Source organism: Pholcus phalangioides, unplaced genomic scaffold (assembly GCF_987345545.1).
Source record: "Pholcus phalangioides strain wild (caught in Gottingen) unplaced genomic scaffold, Ppha-v1.0 ptg000011l_1, whole genome shotgun sequence".
NCBI lineage: Eukaryota > Metazoa > Arthropoda > Arachnida > Araneae > Pholcidae > Pholcus > Pholcus phalangioides.
This window is the reverse complement of record NW_028301604.1, coordinates 8051579-8076175: the sequence shown is the minus strand read 5'-3', so window position 1 is coordinate 8076175 and position 24597 is coordinate 8051579. Positions and strand designations below refer to the sequence as shown.

At 32.8% G+C, this 24597-nt stretch overlaps 1 protein-coding gene across 7 annotated transcripts; it reads right to left on the bottom strand.

Moving 5' to 3' along the window:
- Positions 1-1113: 1113 nt before the first annotated feature.
- LOC149080008 (uncharacterized) lies at positions 1114-24597 on the bottom strand. 7 transcript variants are annotated; one of them, XM_089238931.1, is made up of 16 exons: positions 24473-24576; positions 22809-23072; positions 19742-19918; positions 18807-18884; positions 16399-16505; positions 16177-16263; positions 14556-14618; positions 12692-12770; positions 12018-12103; positions 10951-11004; positions 10485-10592; positions 8914-9025; positions 6707-6809; positions 4972-5028; positions 4179-4273; positions 1114-2124 (listed from the first exon to the last, which is right to left on the bottom strand). In XM_089238931.1, exons 5-16 carry the CDS (start codon positions 16471-16473, stop codon positions 2033-2035), a joined length of 1011 nt encoding a protein of 336 aa, XP_089095057.1. In that variant the 5' UTR covers positions 16474-16505; positions 18807-18884; positions 19742-19918; positions 22809-23072; positions 24473-24576; the 3' UTR covers positions 1114-2032. The 7 variants fall into 7 exon arrangements, with proteins under 7 accessions (XP_089095057.1, XP_089095058.1, XP_089095060.1 ...); XM_089238932.1 differs by having other exon boundaries at positions 22974-23072; positions 24473-24572; XM_089238934.1 differs by lacking the exon at positions 19742-19918 and having other exon boundaries at positions 24473-24597.

Genomic DNA, 24597 nt, shown 5'->3' with positions numbered 1-24597 from the left:
TTACTGGATTTCTGCGCTAAAAATTTGTAAGAGATAGCAGCACTGACGTCGTTGGAGGGTTTTATCAGATGGTAAAAAGACTAAACAGGTCTTTCTGATTTTTCGGTGTTTTGAAAGTTTGTTTTGAGGGTGATTATTTTCCGTTTACAAAGTTTGGGAAAAACGTCTAGTGAATTGCAATCAGATGTGAAAACTCTGTAGAAAAAGAGAAAAGTTGCCGTTAATCTAGGGGCACGTACAAACATATTATACAAACCATGAGTTCGGGACAAAGAATGTGCCACTTACAAAAAGTAATACAATCACTCAGAAAACTCTTCCTGACAAAATTAATGTTCCACCAAATGTTTCAAACTTCACACAAAAGTAGTTCTAAGTGAAATTTGGAGTAATTTCTACTCAATGTGTGGAAAGCAAAAGCATGCAAGATAAGTACTGTATATTTGGAAAATGGTGGGAGGGGGTATGCTCATACAAGAAAACTGTCAATTCTGGTGAAACATCAGGAAGGCACATTCGAAAGGGGAAAAGAATCCTATTTAAAATATCTATGTACAAACACTTTGCCTTTAGCCATAGTTTACCTGGAAAAATGAAGGCCAAGACGTTTATTAATGGCTTGTCTACATCAACATTTTTTTTGAGAATGACCACTTGCCCTTTTGAACTGTCAACTACAAATGCCTACCCCTGTTGGAAAAACCCCAATCAACAAGAAAAAAACTGATAATCTGCAAAAGCTTGTTGAATATACAGCAGGCTATGATGAATTCTACAACATGATTGTGAGTTGGCCGACATCTGAAGTTAAAATAAGAGACTATTCTGACTGCACATTAACTGCAGATACGACGAGTCGTATAAACAAGGTTCCATTATTGATCCTGAGGCCCCCCACCAAACATTTTCAATAAGTTTACGCCTATGGGCAAAAGTACTTTGACTTTACTTCCAGAAAAATGTATTGCAGCTGTGCTTGTTGCTAGACTTTTAAAGGCACTGCTATGCCCCCCCCCTCCTCCCACAGATGAACTTTTCCATATGTATGTATTGTGACACATGACCATTGCATTTCTTTTACTAGGATGAAATGCAGCAAAGCATAATAACAGATTAACACAAAACACATACAAGTTTTATTGAATGAGACCATTAAAGATAACAACAACAATTATAAGTGGAAAAGGAAAAAGCAGAAAGATAAAAGATGCACATTTTCTTTCTAAATAACATACTTAAGAGACAGCAATGGTTGAGATTACACAGACATTAACAAAGTTTGACACATTCACATAAAGTGCTTCCAAAATATCCCCTCAACATAATATTATAATCAGCAAACTATTTAACAAATTCACAAAAGTAATAAGGTTTTTTTGAAAACAAGAGCATGAGGTTTTCAGAACAAATGAACAAATAATTAAAATAGTTTAATGTATTAGAAAAGTCTTTCACAAGTAAGCATTTTCAACATATACAGACGATATATGCAAATATGTTATGTTTGCGTTATGTGTGTATATATATAATATATTTATTTACTTATTTATAACGACTAGATTTTTATCAGGAAATAAGGTATTTTATGCCCAGGTGTTCACAATATTTTGTCCACCAGCTGTAATAAAAACTAAGTCATTTGACACCATAAAAACGTGCATTCTAAATGCAACCAATTTAATTTTTACAAGTCAAACTTATTTAGAGGTCGAAGAACAAAAATGAATGTAGTGCACGAATCACATAAAATAACATTAAAAGTACAAAAATACACAAAAATTATAATAATAACAATCACGCATGGGTGGGAACACAGCAGCTGTACAGCAATATTATAATCCAGTTTCATAAAAGGCTGGAATGGAAAAGATTACTGAACTTCAGTTCATTCTGCATTACTGACATTGCTGTGAAAAAAGTTTTTGACAGTCTTTCCATCACTGATAGCATACTTTCTCTCCATTCACTACCCCACCCTCACTTCGAACTTAAATCTTTATACAAAATAGTTCAATATTAACATAGCATCTGTTCAAGTCAATTCACAATATTCTGTCCATCCATGATTAGGAGCACCAAGTCTCAGAATTCCAACTGATCGATCCTTAGATGCAGTTATTAAAACTATGAAATGGTTAAGATAATAAGAGAGAGCTAAACAAATGCTATTAGTTTCTGCAAATTACAAATTTCACTCTATCAATTATGGCTATATTTTACCTAACAAACTTGCATCCAAAACAAATTGCATTTATACTATCAAAAAAGTAAGCAGTCATATAAATTAAGGTATTGCAACTGATTTATTGGAGACACTGAGTGGTTAAAATCTCAGAGTTTGGGTTAAAATTTAAAATCTTGAGAGAAACACAGCCAATCATAAATAGTTTAAAACACATTAGGTCCTGGTCTAATTGGTTCTCACACATATAAAATGACCCTGGTGGGACAAAAGTCCTCAAATCATTGATTGCATCATAATTTATATAACTAGAGTGGCTATGATCAAGTTTAAAAATTATCATTTCAAATATTATTTTAGTTATTTATTGTTTCATCACATATACCGTTCATTCCTGTTGCCATTTCCATTATTTTAAAGAAAGCAAGAGTGTTTGTTACATGTTAATTATTAATCAGAAATAGCTTACTTTAAAATAAACGTTTTTATATTGTTTTTAATACAAACAATATAAAAACGTTTAACCCTTTAAGCGATTTTTAAAATTTTCCTGATCCATATTTTCTAACTGCCACATTGGAAATCACACCTTCTAGAAATTGCCATCTATTTTCAAAAAGAATTGTTTTGTTCTGATTGCAAGGGGATAAATGCTTTCCTCCCCTACATGAAAGAATAATAAAAACAAGGAAGAGGGAAAAAACTATAGTTTTCTGTTATTCATGCTGCACAACAGGGCATGATAAATCGGGAAAATATTTGGACACCAACAAAATTTCATAGGTGCCAATCCCCCCCCCCCCCACCAAAATAATGTATTCTTTCACTTCTATGAGACTTGGACCCCTTTCTTTGCTAGAAGACAGGCTGACAATTTCAGAAAATTTTGTGGTCCTGAGACTTCGATTCAGTTATCAAACACAAAAAAAATTAGGCACCAATCTCAGTTTTTAGTCGCCATACAACCCAGCACCTGGAATTTGTCCAGCCCTGCTGTATGCAATAATACTATACTACCTCCAAGGGAAAAGAAAAACAGTCTCTCTCTCCCATTCTGTTACCAGACTTTGAATAAAAGCTGACTCCAACAGGTGGGGGGGGGGGAGAGAGAGAGGAAAACATGTTATTAGGAGAAGAAAACTTTCAATGGTATGTGGGTTTGGGGTTGCTGTCTTGAGAGAGTTTTAAGAACCTGAGATATTTTGGGATTGCTGTTTTGAGAGGGTTTTAAGAACTCAACTCTCTGGATTGCCATTGTAAGGGTAAAACATCTATAAACATTAAATCTTACACATTCAAATTTTTTTAATATATATAATTTGGAAAAACGAAATTCTTCCCTACAAATAGGATAAAATTTGTATGGAACAAATTTTTAAAATATTCTGAAATGTCTGACATTTAAATGTGTAATTTTTGCTCTAGTATTGTTGATGCAAATAATTATGATAATAAATATTATTAAGCAAAGAATGAATTCTTATCCTTTTTTGTTTTCATTAATCAATTTTTTTCAGAAAACAAAATTGCTTGTGTGCATGATCTGGTATCACACAAGCATATATACTAATTTATCTGTATGTCAGAGGTAAAGGACACCATGTCACAAATGGGATATTACAGGAGAGCTGTTTGAAGATTTTTTGAGTATGTTTTTCTATGGAGCTTGCTTGTTTATAAAGTGAATATCTCTGTTATTGATTGAAAAATATGGCTTAGTATCCTATATCTATGTGCAGTGTAACGAAAGTACTGAAAATTAATACTGTTATTCCAATATTGACTAATATGGACATAGTGCCCTTTACCTCCGCCACACATACTTATATATATTTACTTATCAAGATTTATTTTCTTTGACTATAAGTTTCATTACAGAAACATTATATTGTTAAATTTCTTATTTCAAACTTTTTTTTTATAATATGAGAATACCAACAGCAAAACTTTTTTTTAAATCAGGTAAAAAATATATAAACCATCTTCAAAAGGATACATTCATCATATGGAGAAACATCCATGTCTTGAATATCTCCCTTGTGACAATAAATTTCACCTAAGTACTCATGATGGTCTGGATATCGCCTATACCTATGATGAATAAATTGAAAACAACTAACTGGCTTTGTTTCATTATATATATATATGTGTGTGTGTTACAGTAAATGTGATAAATTGGTTATTATACATACTTAGCAATTGTCTTGGTAAATTTGATAAATTTTTCACTTTTACTGGCGAATATGCATAATAACCAAGTGTTGTTGGTAAATTTTATAAATACTTGAAATTTAGTGTCTTTATCTGCAGTTATGTATAATACCCTACCTAGTGTGCAATGTTTCTCAACCTTTCTGAAAAGAAGGACCAGTTAAATGTCTGAAACAATTTGATGGACCACTTGCGTCCTATATTATGGGACATTCTTGTAGTTTTCGTTGTTCCAATTTTTTTGTCACGTTTATTTCAACGATACTTATTTGAATTTGTATCTCACAACCATACTTTCGTATGTCGATATAATGCGATAGTATGGTTCTGAGGTGCAGATTTACTAGAGTCGTGAATACACAGCATTTTCACAATATAAATTACATGGTAATTATAGAAAAAATGACAAATATTCATCTCGCGTATTTGTCAGATTTAACATTTTATCCTCAATATTTTTTTGAAATTTTAATTACTATTGATGATGATGCCTACTTCTCACAATGGTTTTGATGACAATTGGCAATGTATAATGACAATGCATCAATAAATATCATCTAAAAAACAAACAGTCTTACCTTCTTACTATTCCACCATCACATGCAGAATATAATAATCCTCCATTGGAAGTGTACCTACAGAGACACATCAAATTCTTATCTAGTATTCTTACTTTATCTATACTTATCTAATAGACGTGATTACATGATGGGTCATTAATAAAAAAAAATGGAGTCAAATATTTCATGTAAATAATTTTTTTTAATATTCTTTTCAAAAGATTTCGCTTCATTATTCTGTTTTATAATTTAAAGATGGATTGATTGAAACAGAGATATATCTTTCCAATGGATATGTTTAAGTAGTATAAATATAAATTTTGTGGTACACTGGTAGTGAATACAATTTCCAGCTTAGCCCATCGGCATTAGTAAGCAAAACAATCCAAAAATCATGAGTAGGCCCATGTTAAATCACTGAGCATGAAAGAGAGAATCAGCTTGCAAAAAAAAACTTTTCTCATGGATGCACTATGATATAAAACATGTAGCCAGAGGGAGGATGCAAATAAGTTAAAGGAAGAATATTACCTAAGTTTTCATCACAATGAAAATTTGATCAGACCTAGATTTGAGTCTTGAAGCTAACTGTACCTATTATCCAAAAAAGCTGTATGTTACAGCAATGTATTAAATGATCTAATTTTTCAGTCGAAATGATTTTCACAGGAAAATATTATTTTATGTTTCATTATTTTTTTTATCAAACGATGGTCATTTTATGCATTTAAGAGCTCACCTATCTACAGTTTAGAGTCAATTATAAATGACTATATGCTTCCATACTTCATCACTGAGATTCCAGCCAACCTGTCTAATTGGAGATTAGTGTGAAAACCAGTTACAGGATAGTCCTATTTTTTTACATCATTTTCATTATTTTAATCCCACGTAGAATGTTATGAGAGGTCATGCATTTCTTTTCTCCAAAAAATAAGGGAACTAAAGCAGTAATTTCAATTTAATAGTCAAAACAGAAGCTTGCATATAAGAAGATGGCTTATACTATACGGTACAGAAATTTTCTTAGTTCAGTATTTTATTATTTAAAAAAGAGCAAAACTACACAAAATTACCACCACAGAATCAGACAAAAATAAAAAATGAATAAAAAATCGTGATTTAAGCAAACAGCAACATTAAAAATGTTATTTTATAAGTATTTATGATTGGGGGGGGGGTCAGAAGAAGGGGGAAACAGTGCCTACTGTGGCATATTCAATTTCCCTTGGACAAACATGATTGATTCTCAATCGGGATAGCTCGGAAAAAGATTGATCAATTGTATTGTCTGATGAGCTATCACTACGAGGAATGTCTCAGTCACGTCCCTAATATTTAATCCTCAAACTGCGCCCATAGCAAATAAAAAGCTTAGTAGGCTGTTGAATCACTCAATGATTTGCGATGCAGAGGGAAAAAAATTCCTTGCACATACTGAAAAGCATGTCTCTGACTATTTCAACAGTTTAAGGGCAAGAGCTGTTTGCAATGGTTTATGAGGATATGGTGTTCTGAATTTTGACAATGTAAAAAATATTTAATGCAGAAAGATTAAGTCATGATGTGGAAAGAAAGATATTTTGAAAAAAAAACCTCTTGCATCAGGACCATTTTATGCACACACGTGTTTGCAATACTGGGACCTAAGAACCACTTAAGCAGCTGAACTGCCAGACAGCTAAAACTTGAAAATATTAAAATTAATCAAATTTTTATACTTAAAAAATAAAGAACAGAGAGTTCACATTACCTTAATTTCCAAATAGGAACATTGCCATGTTCTTTTAGACGTTCTTGTATGCCTACATCGGGAATGTACCCTGAAATTATGTCACCACCAATCATCATGAGACCTGAAAAATTCACAATATTAGGTCATGTATGACAGAAGAAGAAAATATTAACATGTTTTGATGCAGATGTGCAATGCAGATGTACCAGTTAGACTTATCATTGAAGTTTTAATAAGAGATTTCTCATTATCAAATATCAGGAGAGGTCAAGTTCCACAGGTATATATAAATACATAATTTTCATGTTTTTTAAACATATAAAATTTTAAATATAGGTAAAAAAAACTGTACGAAACAATACTAATACTATAGAGATAAATCTTATTCCAGAAAAGAAATAGGGTACATGGTGTTAAATACAATAACAATCTCAGACTGAAATGAAACCTCTTCCTATGGTTATACAGGGTGATTTGCTACCACATGTACAAACTTCTGGGAGGAGTAGGTGACTCAAAGATGAATAGGAATCACATAGCAATGCAGGGTTGGAAATGCTTTCTTGATGTGGCAAATGATGTTGTCTGAGCATTTGGTTCATTGACCATCACAATCATCGGATCTGCCATGCCTTGATTACTTCGACTGAGAGCATATCAAAACACTGGTAAGCAACACTCTGATTGACAGCGGTGAGGATCTGGTTGCATGCATTGCAGGAAAGTTTGAGACATGCCCAGAATCTTTCTGAATGTTTGGAATTCCATTTGCTGGAGATCTGAGGCCTACATTGCAGCTTGTGGACCACACTTGAAACACCTTTTACCTGTTACTTTTGTTTGATGTACATTTATTATTAAAATGCATATTCTCTTACGTGGGTGTCCTTTCACTTCTGGCGTGTGCTACTGTGTTAGGAAAGCATTTCTTACCCTGCATTGCTATGCAATTTCAATTCTCTTCGAATCACCTATTCCTCCCAAAAGTTGTACACACAGTAACAAATCACCCTGTATATATATAAGGTATCCACTCTTATTATATAATAGCTAATTCTTAAACTGTTAGTCTTAGAGGAAACTTAAATTGTTGTTGTAATCTATCATCTTGGATGAGGTTTCAGTAAAAATAAATTTCTGAAAAGTACAAATTTTAATTTTTTATAAAGTTCCTGGGTTCAATAAGTCATATCTAGTAAAAAATCCTTCATGTACAGACATGTTAATCAGGTTCTACAGCAACCTGGGTTCCAAGGACCTGGGAAATAACTGGATTCAAAGGTCTGTACAAATCTGGTACTGGTTTAAATAACTTCAGTCTCAGTATATACCAAGTACTAGAAAATTTGAAGGTGGCTCCACTCATGCATAAAGAAAATTGTTTTGACCAAACCAATAATCGATTAGCTTTCAACATGAAATATAAATAAAGTACAATACAATATCGGAGGATGACATGACTCTCTGCTATCCATACAAAAGTTTTTAACAGCTGGCTGATGTGAAGATATATTTAGGAAAGAGAAAATTTTTCAACTGCCCTTGCGGGGAATCAAACCCACATCCCTTCAATATCTGGGTGAACACCCCAGATCACTAGATTACAAAGGCAATGAATATCCCAATCATTCCTTGGAGCTCGTGTACATTGAATGGGACCATACATGGGCCGTCGGACCTAACTCAGACAAAAGCTCACGATTGCTGACACTGCCACCAGACGACAACTTATCCGTGAATGATGGATTTGATTCCCGCACAAGGGCAGTTGAATTTTCTCTTTCCTAAATATATCTTCACATCAGCCAGCTGTTACAAACTTTTGTATAGATAGCAGAGAGTGACATCATCCTCAGATGAGTAGCCATCTGGTGGCAGCGTCAGCAATTATGAGCTTTGGCATGAGTTAGGTCAGACCATACATGTACGGTCCCATTCAGTGCATGCGAGCTCCAATGAAAGACTGAGATATTTGTTGCCTTTGTAGTCTAGTGCGTTCACCCGGAAAGTGAAAGGACGTGGGTTTGATTCCCATGGCCATTTTCTATTGCTGCATATATGGGAGACATATCTCAAATTACTGTTGAAACAAACAGTAGTAACATAAGATCAATTACAATATGAAATATGGAACAGGATTTTTTTAAGGTAAGTTTAAGATCTGGTTTGAAGAGGGTAGGATAAGAGAGATCCTCTGTTTCCAACTTTATTTTTAAAATACTTACTGTAAAAGCCATCATCTGCTCCAGTACCATAGTTCTCTGGAGTTGGTGCAATAGAATTGGCTCCATGACCAACTTCAAAACAATGCAAGTAACGACCATCAAGTGTGGTTACCTAATGTGATTAAAGTGATTTCAGATGCTCTACATTCACTTATACAACAAAGCTGCTAAATATGTTCAAACAACTAATTGGTTTTTAGATTGTTTTCAAAATTTTTATTGATAAAATTTATGAAGTGCTTTGGCAGTAATTTTTTCCTTGATGAAATTCATGATGAATGCAATGATAAATAAATGCCTCATCTCTCACCATCTTCCCTTACTCAAGCCAGTTTGACTTGTTTACTCTAGACTCATTGCAGTTACACAACAAAAACAAGGATTTGATTTATAAATTAGCAGTATATGTCACAAAAAAATTCTTTTTCAAAACTTATTTGTATACTTGACACCGTGTATATACGATAAATACATAGTTCAAAATGCATTGCCTGGCAACAGAATGACATTTTTATGACATGAAAATTAACTTAAAACATAGTCTAATATGCTGAATTATTTAAAGACTTTCATGAATTTAAAATTTTGGTCATGGAGTCATGAAATTAAAATAGATTGCCACATGACTTTTGCAGTTTAATACTGGTAAAAATATTACAGATCAAATTAACTAGAAACACTTTAAAACTTTGACGATACAAAATTTTCAAACACATGAATAATTTCAAATGGAGGTGATTAAATACATGAATATAAGTTTTGAATAAAAAAAAATGTAAGAATCAATGAAAAAATATATATTGAAGATTCATACAAAAAAGTGCTAAACAGTACTTTTCCATTCACACAAAAAAGTGACGAATGGAAAAGTACTGTTTAGCACTATGATACAGGGTGGGCAAAAATTCAGTAAAAACTTTAAAAATGAATAAAAACCGGAAAAATAACCGAAATAAAAAATAGTTTGCACAGGGTTAGCATCGTTAAGTCACAGGAATTTTTTTTTAAAAAAGGAAAAAATAATAAAAACAACCGATAGGTGGCACTGGAATGAGCAACTTAAGTGGAAATATGCAGATAGAACGGTTATAAGAACTTCGCTCCTAATCCTCAAACAGTTCACACTGTAAACCATGTATGTAGACCGCTGCACTCTGCCGTTGCTGGGGATTTGTGACTCAGACATTGACTCTGCAATGTGCTATCCTCTGTGGTGGTGGTCATGTGGAACACATACTGCTGTAATAAACTATTTGGAGGCATTCTGTTTGTTATTTGTGTATCTTTGATTTGTGTATGTCAGCGTCACCTACTGGCTGTTTTTTGAGTTACTTTTTTTCCTGTCAAAAAAATTCCCATGACCTAGCGATGCTAACCCTGCAAACCATTTTTTATTTTGGTTATTTTTCCGGTTTCATGAATTTTTAAAGTTTCTACAGACTTTTTGCCCACCTTGTATAAAGAGGTTCACTTCCATCTATGAAATGAAATAATGCAAGTTTACAAAACCTATTCAATTCCACAATAAAATTCTGAAATAACTTTAACTTTGCGATAAATGTGAAAATTACCTTGCAGACACCATCACATGACAGTGACAAAACTGCGCTTTGATGATTGCGAACAAATGGCCAACTGCTGTGGACAAATACAATGTCTCTTATGATGTTTGTGTGCAGCTGTAGATGAAAAAATAAAAAGTACATTATTTTGAATTATTCAGTTATGTGATTTATGAAAAGATTTAGATAAGAAGAGGGGAGGAAATCATAAAAATATAGTAAAATAATTTTCCCTTAATGCTTTATACACATATGAACATTACATATTTTTTAACAAAGTTCAATATTTTAGTCTGACCCACTTGGACAATATATGGAAAAAATTTAAACAACTTGTGTTGAAAACCTCTTTGATATTGAAAAGATATGATCTCTTTACATTGACATCGTATATATGCCTAGATTTTGCAAACAAGAAAAATTTTGTATTAGTTACATCAATAGAAACATTTGAGAAGATTTTTAAAATACTTACATCATACACGAAATCCAGGGGCAATGGCATTCGCAGATCAAATAATGTCAAGCCCTGAGAGAAGAAAAGGAAATTTTTTTAATAAATTAAAATTTACCTAACCTATATCTAATTATAAATTACCTATATTTAATTTCTTAACTCACTCTACCACATCACTGATTGAGGAAAGTCTGTCTGAAATTTTTGCATTGGGAGTCAGCATACTTTCAGAACTACTGCTATAAATACGACCAGACTTCCCCAAAGAACAGCTGAAATCACTCTAGACCTTGTAGGCTTTGTTACATCTAACATCACATTTCAACTTAAAATCAGGAGCTCAGAAAGGAATCTGTTCCCAAGTCAGGGAATGTGGCTGTACATAATCTATGGTTTTTATGTACATATATGTTTGTACATTGCTATGTAATAATTTCCATATTAATTCCTATATTAATTTAAGGGAGAGGAAAAACCAACTTTCAAAATATGATACATTAGAACATCATTTATCCAAACATCAATTTTCTGAACAACTCGGTCAACCAAACACCTTTCCAACCTCTCATTTTCAGTTTTCTATAGTCAATGATGCTCAACAGTTGGAACTTGAACTCTCTTATCTCCCAACTCAATAGCTTCTTTCTAATGTACAATAATCCACTTCCAAACAATTGTATATACTGTATCTGTGAGCTACAGATGTAAATAGGGGCAGATTCGGGTATAGTTTATGTAGTTATGAACGATTGACAAAGAAAAAAAAATATGTGAATAGGAGCAGATTTGTCTGCCATCTTTTTTTATTGTCTCATGAACTCATCTTAATCCTATGGGTGTGCCTTAGTGAGAGAGAGACGAGGGTCTTCTTGACAACAAACAGTTCTTATCACAGGTTTTTTTTGGTGGGGGAAATATTATTTGTCTGAATTTTGATTTATTCCTTTGCATCATCGAATAAGTTTTGGAATCGATTTACCAAAATTTTCAATTTTCCGAACACCCTTCAGTCCTGATGTGTTCGGATAATCGAGGTTCCACTGTAATATAATGCTTATTTCATTGATTGAAGCATAATTAGTTACCTTTCCATTTACGCAACTGCACACAGCCATATGAGGACAAATGGGATCAGCAGCAAGTCCAGCACGATCTCTACCATTAAAAGCACCTAAATGAAAAAAAATTAAAGATATGAAACTTAATGTCTCGCGATTATCATTCTAACTTATATTTCACAAATAGCAGAAAAATAAATGGAAAATTTGTTAAGTTGGCTGTTGTGTAACGATGACACAAACATATTTAAAATTGTATGAAAAATACATATATAAACAAATAAACAGTCTGAATCATTGTGTGCTGCAATAATTAACTTTTAACCATGTTTTAGGCATTTCAAAATGTACTAATGGTCATTAATCAACATAATTAAACATTTTAAACATATATTATACTGATTTTTACGCCGAGATTAAACTAAAGCTCGGTTTATAAAAATTTTAAAGCATGAATTCAGACATTTAAACCTGCCACCTTTAGGTGAATTGCATAAAGATTGAAAACTACTCTGGACCAGGCATTAGCCACATTTTGGTTCTCTCTGAATCTTTGATGGTTATGAAACTGTTCCATGGAACCCAAACAAACACAAATATTTCTACAACATAGACATTTTTATTGCAACACCAATGCAAAAGAAATGTTTCATTACATATGAATTTTTACAAAAGGTATGCAAAAAAAAAAAGAAACATACAGTTATCAAAGGACATCACTTGCTCTCCTCGTTCCACATCTATTACTGCTAGTCTTCTAGCAGTGGTTGAAGCCAAAATCTTAAACAAAAAAGAAGTCCGAAACCATTTTTACTTTCTAAATATTTAGTTTAATTTAAAAAACAATAGATACTCAAAAAGGAAATGCATTTCCCTCACTATAAAAAAATCAAATGAAAAGTTAAAAAACATTTCACACAATTACATAACATTAGTTTATATCTTTTGGTTTTTTACCTATGAAGAGATATACATTTTTTTTTTCACTACAAAAATAGTTAAATGATTTCAAAGGCTTATTTAATAAAACAAATAGATTCAAAAGCATAAAGGAAATAAAAATTGGATGTGCAGTAGCCCCTTATTACAACATGTTTTGTTATAATGCACATAGGGCACAGTAGCCCAGGTCAATAAGATACTCTATTAAAGTACCAAAGGATGTTTAGAGGTGTCGCGAGGTCGATACCCAGTTCGTCCTTGTCAGAAACTTTCTTGACATGAGTACACAACAGAAACGCTGACCCTACTACAGAAAAAGTTTATTAGGGAGTCCCACACTGAGGGGTAGCGCACCAACTTCTTGATGAGTATATAAAAGGCTGCCATTTGGAATCGGCAATAAGTTGTAGGTTCTTGTCTAATTAGCCCTCGTGTGGAGAAAATTACAGTGGTATGACAAAAATAATCAAATTAACAATGCTCATTGTGATATTATGTTGCCTTTCATTAATATCACTGTTGAAAATTTAAATAACATTAGAACCTAGATAAAGTCATTGGTTTTTACATCACACTTTCAGCATATACAAAATTCTTTCTTTCTCGCCTAACATGCATGGTGCCTAACAAGGGTGGCTAATTTATTTCATAAAATTTCCCAGAAAAAATACTCATGCAAAATAAAAACTGTGATTGACGTCAAAATGCCTATAAATTTTTAACATATTGTCTGTAAGTCAACAGTTACAACTTATTCACCCTCGGGAATGTGCAGTCACACTAGGCCCAAATTCAATTTTCATATTTATATCAGTATAATGGTTGAATGCCTTGATCTTACGGCAGCGTAAGGTGTGTTTTATTTGGGGGGCCTTTGCCCCCTGGCTTTTGAAAATACACTAAAAATGGTGTATATATATATATACACACATACATTGAGTACATGTTCTTTGCCCCCCCCCCCTCCCCTGGAAAAGTTGAAATTACGGCCCTGCTCTAAAGGGGGGTCATGAGGTGTTCAAATGTTATATGGGGGAATCATCGTTGAGCAATTTTCCCATTATCAAATTCATGCAAGCAAAGCCATGGGTAGCAGCTAGTCAGTGCATGAAGATGCTTTCTCATCAACTTTTCCACTACAGTATCTTAGATAAATAAAATTTTTTTAAATAAATTGTCTATGAGTTTAATAATTTTCAGAGAGTGTCTGTCAGTTGTTATATGCTTTCTGATAAGACTCAGTAACGAAGGTTAAGGACGCCTAAGTATAGTGAGTATTGCAGAAAAAACCCCTATAGTTTTATTAATATTTTAAATCAGAGATTCATAAACATTGATTTTTCATCATTAACAAGATGCTAATCAATTTGATAAAAAAAATCTTATCTATAATTTTTTTTAAAGTAAAAAAAAACACACACATGTAATCATAAGCAGAACAGAAAACTTGTAATTTGATATTAAATTTGCATGCAGCTGGATATTATAGTATGTATTCAGATAAGTAAATGGGTACACAGAAAATAATACAACCAAATTCACAAAGCGAATCAATCGACAACTTATAGATTTTACTAAAACATTATAAAAGCACTAGATGTAAGAGTAAGTATTTTGAATTACCCTAGATCCATCACTTGTGAAACGCACAGCATTAACATTTCTAGCTAAGCCAAGGGTGGATATCTATGAAGAAATGAGAAGATATGGTCTGTCTCAAACGTTTAAGTACAAAAGGAATATGACAAATACGAAGATAAACTAAAAGCAAATGAACTTTTGATATTTTTGCTAATTAGATGCATTAGATGCAATCATGATTTTTGACATGAATACAAAATTGGACATTTGAATCAATCTCAAAAGCTTAAGCACAACACAAAAAAAATCCCAGTACAATACATGCAGTTCCAAAATAAAGTGTCAATGATGTTTTCCTGTCCCTGTATTACTTTAAAAATATGTGTTCCCATTGATAGAATCATATTTTGAAGGATTCCCGGCTTCAGGGAATGCCACATTCTTGATAGCAATACCAAGTCCTTCTAGAGGTTTTTATTGCTCTCCATGATTATAAACCTTACGGATAAGAATGCCACAAAGATTTTTCATCAGGTTTAGACCTGGGCTCAATGCTGGTCAGTCCGAAAATAAGAAAATATATTGTCAGAGATAATGTTTTGCGCATGTTGAAGTAGGAAAGGAAGCATTTTCATGCTGAAACAACAATTCGGATCCCTAAGAAACAAGTTAAATGAAAGCAAATGTTACTCGAGTGTTTTCTGTCTGTCCAAGTCTTGTCTTTCTTCAAGAATCAACAGAGTGGTCTGACCATTCAAACCAAATCCACTCCAAATCATAGTTAATTTGCCACCCTTTTTTGACTATCCTCTCATCAATACATCACAATCACCTACATCAACTAGTTCATTATCAACATCAGTCACTCTCATTGTAAATTGTATCATCCTCAGTACCATCCATGTTGTTGCTTATGCTAAATTTTTTAAAGGCCTTTACAATAATTTCTTTCTTCACACTATTCTAAAACTTTTGCACCCAGCTGCAAACTTCACTAACTGTTGGCTTTCTGATTTTTCCTGTTGATGTTAAATTGAAGTTAGCACAGAAGATTTGAATTTCAAGGAATTGAATAATTTGTTAATATATATGATGCTGCTATCCATGTATAACACCCCCCCCCCCATTTCTAGTAAGAAATGATTCCTTATACATGTTAAAATACAGTATTTTTTATAAGGGGTCTGTGGCCTTAATTTCATTGCCACATAGACTTCATCTTATTAGCAGAAAGGGAAAATGTAAAACAGAGTCAAGAACCACTGAATTATAAGAACTTTCTTTGCTTCATGCTTTTCTTTTACTTTTCAGTATTTGCTCCCATCACAATAGATTATGAGTGTTAAATTTTTTGTTTATTGCGTATAGAAAGGCATATTTCTGACTGTTTGCTCGGTTTATATATAAGAGAGTTAAATGTTATTTCACTTCCAACTTTACAGAGAACCTTCAAACAGAGAATAAGGTGGGTATTTTGGTATTTTTTTTTGTCTAAGAATGTGACTGATGAAACAACATCAGAAAACATTTGTTATTTATTAATTAGCTGCATTAATAAATGGGTAACAAAGGTAATACAAAACCTTCAAGCATTGCATAATTAAAGAGTTCCCCCCCCCTTAAGAATGAATTTCTTTAAAAGTAAAAACTTCAAAGAATCTACCTGATAACACATCAGAAGTTCCATACGCTGAGCTGAATACAAGTTTACTTTACCATCATATGCTCCAGAGCAAAATAAATACCGGTCCTGAAATTGTTCATGAATTAGCCAACAGATAGAACGAGAAAAATAATTTAGAAAAGCACAAATTTAAAGAAATTTAAAAACATCTATGTTAAAAAAAATATTAGATAAATCAGAAATCATTCGACCATTACTCACTCGAGGACTAAAAGCTACACCTCGTACGCTGCCCTGGTGATATTTTAGATACTTTGGACTACCTTCTTGCTGCATTGTGTGATTTTCAATAAGTAAAAATCTGAAAACTAATAGTTCATATACTTTAAAAATACCTTCAGTAATTTATATACATTTAGGAAAAAAATATGTATCCAATAATACACATATATAACCAAGGCGTACACAGAGTAACAACAGGTTTGTGCAGGGGTAAAAACAAAATTGGAGGGAATGCCCGAGTTAGCCAAATTTCTTAGTGGCCAAGCATGTTTTTCAGAAGGGGAAAACTATCTTAATCTTTTTTGACTTTTTAGAAACTTAGTAAGAGTGACTCAGACTACAATTTAACCCTTTTCCATTTTTGTAGACATGCTTTTACGGAATAAGAAAATTAAGTCATCCTTAAATTCTAATTCAGAATTATATGGAAAATGTTTACAATAATATAGATTTTATAGTTGATATGGCAACCTGGGAGATGTCAAGCTCTTTTTATACTACATTTCTTGAAATATCTGCTTCTAATGTTTTGAACGTATAATTTTTAGTTTTCATGTTGTTAGTAATTTTTTATTCTAGATGGATCCTACAAAAAACTATATACCGAGTGATTCAAAACTCACTATATAAACTTTTAGAGGAGGTTTAACACAAAAACAAAACAATAACACAAAAAAAACAGAACAAAAATCACACTTTTTTTGTGCATAACTGTGGATGGTAAAAAAATGATCAAATGATTTATCCTCCAGCTGATCAAATTGGGGTTACTGGTCATATATTCCTATGTGATTCTGTTTTGTTTTTATGTTTCCTACCTCCCCTAAAAGTTAGTACATTGAGTTTTGAATCACCCTGTATGCATGATGCATATTTGACTCCCATTGACAGAAATGGCTGGCAAATCGGTGATCCTAGAGGCATATTTCTAAATATAAAAAGTATATATGTCCAAATAATATGTATATATATACATCAGTCATATTGCAAGGGTTGTACAGTTATTAAAATAAAAAACTTTTTAAATGGCCACCTAGTCCTCTAACTTCCAGTTTGCAAGTTGTCCTGTCTTCTTTCAGGCAAAAAAAATAAACAAAATAAAAATTCCATGTTTCCAAGCGACATTCACTAAGATATTTCAATTTAACAGAAAAGTTGGGAAAGAACAGCATAAACTAACGGACAAAGCTTCTTTCCCAACATTTCTCCAACATTCAAATTCAGATATCTGAGCTAATATTGCTCTTGGAAATGGATTTTTGATTGAAATTGGATTTTTTTTTTGTTGGACTCAGGAAAGACAGGGCAACAACTTTTTAATTGGAAGTTAGAGGAGAGGTTATCCACATAAAAAGGTTTTTTTTAATAACTTGTAATATGTCTGACTCATATATATATATATCTGAAGTCTACACGTTATTTGAATACTTTTTCTAAATGGAAATGTGCCTCAAGGATCAACTGTTTGAAAGTAATTTGCAGCAAGAGGACTTAGCTATGCACTGTATATATACATATATTGTGCATTGTTGACTTTCTGAATCTTATGTAATGTGACATCAGCAGACCCACCATTAATTATATTCAGAATAATATTCACAAAATTCTCCTTTCTCTCACTTTTTATACGGAAGAAAGATGGCAGCACCTCCTTAACAGATAACATACATATACACATGACCACACCTCTTTTGCAAAAAAAAATCATCTTCCACGCTACTGTGAGTAACTCTACATTTAGGAAAATATTCCAACTTTTCAAATTTTTTTTTGTTCAACTGAGGCCAGGTTGTGATTCACTCCAGAGTTTCCTGGTCTCACTAAAAAACAATAACTGATGCCACTTGCTTCTTTCTAAATTGTAGGAATTTTCTATAATATAACACACTGACCTTAAGCTGGGGCCCCATAGGCTAGGATCATTGACAGGCTCTCTGCTTAAGACTACTTAGCCCCTGATCCACAAGAATGGATATAGGCTTCTTGAACTGAGAGGGGGAGATCCTCCACCTTCCTGCCTATGCCAATAATACAAGTTTTTCACTGGACAGCGAGGGGAGGATAGCCCCCTTTGGTATGCTCCTATGTGGGCACCATGATATATTAGGAAGATTTAACACCCTTCCTTAAAAGCTGGGTTGCAGACGAAAAGTTTTCATACGTTGAATGAGTTAACGATGAATTTCGCAACATGTCCCATGTTCATAAGTTTAGCATTCATTCAAAATTCAGTGAAAAATTATGCATATATTTTTCACTCTCAAATTGAATTACTTTTTAACACAGAGACATGTGTTACATAGATATTTCATTATATTTTTCAAAGAAAATTTTTACAAAAAGATGCATCATAAAGATGTTCACAAGACTTGCACATAAACGCTTACCCTGTTATTGCTCTCACATTTGCATCAATGTGTAGGATATGTAATGAAATGAACAATAGCTCTTTGAACCTTATCAACCTAAAATAAATATAAAAGTAAAAAGAAATAACATAAACTTGTTACTTTAATACAAGAACTGCTTTTAAGATTAAAATTAATTTTTATTTACATTTCTACGACTTAGAAAGAGCCTTTTTTAATGGCGAAGAATACTCAAATATATTTTATTCAGTTCCACCTAACAAAGTTTTTAAAAGCTACAGCATTTGTTAAAAAAATATTTCTTTTTCTTACTTTTTAAAAATTCTTGGAGGTAAGACATGAAAATAACAGTGTGCATAAAATTTGAATTGAAGTACTTATACACTCAAGTGTCATTGAATTGGGGATAGAGATAACTATATGATCACTGAGTTTTGTCACTTTCATATTTTTGTGAGAAACAGGTTGATAATTGGATCGCATACAGATAAAAGCATTTTTTTGCTTTAATCCTTTATCACATAAAGTGAAGCTGCTGCATAATGTTATTTGAATTTATTTACTCAATTGTGACCGGGTTGTTTGATGCTTGAACAATGGTTAATTTAATATCTAATATCAGCCAAAAAAAAAGGGGAAATTTTCCTTATCAACCATTTGAAGAATCATTAAATAATCAATTTTTTAAAAAATTAGCAATACAGTAGACTCTCGCTAATATGGCACATATCAGACTAAGGTCTGCTAGATTATCGAAATCGGTGGATTACTGGAAGTCAACTGAAAAAACCCATTTAAATGCTATAAATTTCTGTGCACAGACATACGGTGACATGTTTTCCTCTTCTATGCTCGAATAAAACCTGCCTAAAAAATGCTGGATTACTGGATGAGAGGGAGTATCGAGAGTCTACTGTAGTAGTGACCACAACAAACTACAAAAGACCACCAGCCTTGAATGAATTTGGTCTTCAACATCTGTTCTTGATTGTATGAAATTCGTCAAAGCTAGACATTATCTCAGATTGTCTTTCATCTGAGCTGTTTGACTCCCGCTTCCTCCTCTTGACTTCAGGAACCAGAGAAGGACTTTACTGTAATTGCTGACTGCACGACATAAGGTTCAATACCTTATGAAGAAGAAAAAAAACAAAAAAGTAATTGAATAATAGCTAGTAATAGATAGCTTGGAGTGGTGAATATTGATTCCAACTTTACTGCATAAAGAAAAATGTAGGTAAAACAACAACCCTACAAAATAATTTCAGGTCAAATTGGCATAGGATAGGTGGGTAGAGAATCATTATATTCATTCATTTACCATATCATGCTTACTTTATATACCTGAATAACATTTAAATTCTATAACTAGAATGAGACTAATTAGGGCCACCCTTAGGGAGATTTCCAACTGGTGAGGCCACACTAGGCTTATACTGATAGCAATAGAAATGAAAAAAAAATATATATATATAGTATGCATCAAAGAGAAACAAAATTAGCAAAAAAATAAACATTAACAAAATCAGCTTTCAATGAAAAATTTCAAAAACAGATTTCAATGAAAAATTTCAAAAGTTAGAGTATCGCGCCACAAAAGGCTGCTTTATACACATAACCCGAAATTAAATATTATGAAAAGGTGAAAGATGAGAAGTTATTGAAAAATTGTAAAAAGGAAAAATATGGATCAATGAGGAGGTCGTTCTCAAGGGGGAACCCCCCACATTGCTCCAAACTGCAAAAATGTCTCTAATGATGGTAAGCCTAATAGGCATAAAATTACCATCAGTTCATTTTTGCGATGGGCAGGCTTTGGAAGTCGGGCGGCGCAAGTGGGAGTGTGCGGTTGGAGTCGGAATGTGGAATGGCAAATGGGTTGAGAACACAAAAATGTGTATACACAAAGTGTGTTGAGGGTTGAAAAGTGAGAGAGCTTGAAGAAAAACACACCAATAGAGCTTACTCTTGGTATGTTTTTCTTCAAGTTTTCTCATTTTTCAATTTTTAACACACTTTGTGTATATATATTTTTGTGTTCTTAACTCATTTGTTATTTCATATTTTGATTCTAATTGTATATTCTCATTTTTGCTGTTTGACTTCCAAAGCTTGTTTATCGCAAAAATGTCTGGGGAACTGATGGTAATTTTATGCCTATTAGGCTTACCATCATTAGAAACATTTTTGCAGTTTGGAGCAATGTGGGGGGTTCCCCCTTGAGAACGACCTCCTCATTGATCCATATTTTTCCTTTTTACAATTTTTCAATAACTTTTCATCTTTCGCCTTTTCATAATATATATATATATAGCAAATAAAATGTTTTGAATTAGTAAAACAAGGTGGCTGAGCATCAAAATAAATATAAGGAATTGGCGAAACTTATTTATCTCATGAACAGACTCCATCACAGGGCCACAACTAAAAGATGGAAAGTGTATCTGGTGTTTTAGGTGACGTTATTATCTTTTGTTCATTCAAAATGAGGGGGGAGGGATATCAATGTTTGTTCCAGCAACTGAGTTCATTTTTTGTTTCTAGTGAAGCCCTAGCACAATGATTATTTTTGGATTTTACCTGGGATTTGTCCAGCTTGGCTCTTAATCCAGCATTGAGGAGATATCTCACCTCTTTAAAAACCTTTTATTTTAGCATTGACAAGCCCAGACATTTTGAAAAGTTGATTTGTCAATGAAACACTTTTTCCTATACCCCTCAACTTGTACCTGCTGAAACTCAGAAGCAATCATACTTCATTTAAAAAGATATGACATTTTAAAGGGGTTTGAGTGTTAGTGATTTCTGCTGTGTTTGCTTAAAGAGTTAATATCAAACTGAACAGTCTGGACAATTTGAGAACACTGCATGTGTGTGAAAGAGAAATGAGCTGACTATATCACCTAGCACACCACCTCACACACTTTTTTTTCACAATGGCTCACAAATTCAACTGCATGCCATACATTGTGTGAATTAAAAATATATTCAATTTTTCATCTTCCTTCAAATTTTCCTTTGTACAATTGTGAAGTTGTTTATCTCAGCCTTTGGTCAGTATTTGTCTTTTTTAAAATGCTTCTTAGTGTTTCATGAAAATCCCTTTTGAAATTTTGGGCAGTCCCTAGAGCAAAGTAAATGATTCACGTTTCGACTGATGTGAATGTGATTCCACAACAAATTATCTTCATTAGCCAATTGATTATTACTGTACTCTAAACTTGATGTCACTTCACAGTGAAAAAAATTTAAAAGAGTGATGGAAAAACTGAAAATAATAGAAAAAATCATTCGCATATACATAAGGGCTTGACAAGGTCACTATGTCAACTAAAAAATTGGTATTGGAGCTAAACTTTTTCTATGTTACCAAATTTGAGTTTGAAAATAAGACAAAATTTTATGAATTTTGTAAGAAGTGCCTACCAGCATGGAAAGGGCTTCTAAGCCCTGGAAAAGCTAAAAAATAAAAAAGATTATTTTATACCATTTCTCTCTCCTGAAAAAAAACCGTTCTGCTTTAAAAACATTTGGCTGGTACCTATTTTATTTTCCATAAGGCAATTCCTGATCAACATATGCATTGCCTCATACAATTTATCATATTCCATTTGAAAATTAAATGCTGAACAAATATATGAATTTTTTTCATACCAAAACTTTTTAATTGGAAAAAGAATATAAACACATGATGTTACATAAAGTCTTTCGGTTTCAATTCTCTTACAGTGCCTTGGACAAGTTATTTGTGAAGTATAGCTGTAGACAGACCTATATATAGCATATGGACTGTTTGATACATTGAGTAGGAGCTCTAGGATTCACAAGAGGCATCAACAATTTTTTAAATTTTTTTACAAGGCTTCTAAAAAGGGGATAGACGAAATGATGATTAGAGAACTAATCAAGCTCATCGAAAATTTTTTTTATGAAGAGGATGGTTTTATTCCCTGTGGAGGCCTGCAAATTTTCCTTTTAAAACTTATCTCTACATTATATCTAGTTGCCTATTGCCTATACCTTGTATGAATAGTGATGAGTGATAAACACGTCACCATCTGGTGGTTCATGAGCTATTAGCTGAGTCAGATCAGACTGTCCACTGCATGGTCCTGTTCAGCGTATATATATGTGCTCCAAATTATCAGTGCTTCTGTAGTTGGTTGTATTGGTTAGCGCACTCACCTGGATTGCGCTGGTTGATTGTGGTTCGATTCCCACTGGGGACTTGAGCATTTTCCTTTCAAAAATCCTCATCTGTGCATTGTATCCTGTTACCTATACCTTATAACCATTCAGACATTTTATAATGTAGCAACAAATAAAGACACTCACAAAACAAAATTAAAATGTATAAAAATGACATCTTAGTACAAAATCTGAAAACTTTACAAGTCTAAATGGGTTTCAAAACTGCTGCTACATATGACAGATAAATTCATCAATAACACAATGAAGTCAAGATCGACTGTGCAATATGTCTTTCAATTCTTCTATTATAGGGTTGTCAATAAATAAAATAGCTTACCTCTGGGGGTTGTGAATTCTAACACAATAATGAAATTTGACACAATAATGAACTAATTCTAACTGATAGGCCTAAGCTTAACCAGAAGTACAATAGACATAGTGGGATAAATCAAGAAGCTATCCATACTCCATATTTAGATAAGACAACCATAATATTTTTTTATGGCAGTTTATATTATTTTTTTGGTGATTTATGCTTTCATATTGGGAATTTTGGTTATATTTTACATCCATCAGCGGAGATACAGGGGGCATATGGGAGCAACTGCCCCCCAGCGTCAAAGGTGGAGTCGTTTGATCGAATGTATATGTGTATATATGAACTGGCATCATCATCATCGTGCCCCCCAGACTTTCAAGTCTATCTCTGCCTATGTTTACATCCATATCTTTTATGGGCAAATTTTTTTTAGCCACCTTATTGGGCAATTTGCCTGGTGTGGCCCTTGTATTTGTAGTTGACAAGTTAGATAATGGTGATAGTCTTTCTTGTCCTGATACCGCTTACTTCAAAAATAGTGTATTTGTGAAATACTGAATTTGATTATAATAAAGAAGTTTGCACCATATGCATATTCCTTTGCTCTCATAATGATTAATATTCATTGATACTACGAACATGTTTTGAAACTCCTATCAATATTGAAAAATCTGATTTAAATGACCTTCAATTTTAGACAACATAAATTTCAAAAGACCTCTTTCAGCAATCAGAAATTACCTTGAAAAAGTTATCTTTCTTTTCTATAATATATTTTATTACTATATAAGTTTGGAGATTAAAAATATAGTAAATCAATAGTTCGTCATAAAGTTGATAAAAGAAGGTAAACATACATAACAAATTTTCATTATCATAAATGCACAATTTCCTCTATTCCTTCAAGATTTTGCGCCAATTCAAATTTGAAAAACACAAAAGCTGTGTATATCATGAATAATTAGGGATACTGACAAGCTTTCACAACTTAAAGTATCGATTTGAAAATTTTTTTCATACCAAATTTTATTATGGATACTAGACTTAAGATGGTTGCCTACAAACTCCTATGTGTAGTGGAATACAATAATACTCATAAAATAAATAACAAACTGTTTTCTAAAAAAAGCAACAGTCTTAATAACCCGAAAAGAATTAAATTGTTAATAATCACCTTTCTCTCTCATCTGGAGAAATTATTTGAGGAGTAAAAAGTGCTCATTTATATATGAGATAGAAACATACACAAAACTCAGAAAACAAAACAATAATATTTTCCTGGTTTGCAGCGTCAGTTGT

Excerpts from the sequence above, each read along its gene's own strand:
- LOC149080008 (XM_089238930.1), bottom strand. The coding sequence starts at position 22,858 with ATGAACCACCAGATGGTGACGTGTTTATCACTCATCACTATTCATACA. Across the intron at positions 16,499-18,806 it reads AATGTGAGAGCAATAACAGG|ATTTTTACTTATTGAAAATC; the intron begins GTAAGCGTTTAT and ends ATTAGTTTTCAG. Across the intron at positions 12,104-12,691 it reads AGTGATGTCCTTTGATAACT|GTGCTTTTAATGGTAGAGAT; the intron begins GTATGTTTCTTT and ends TTTTTCATTTAG.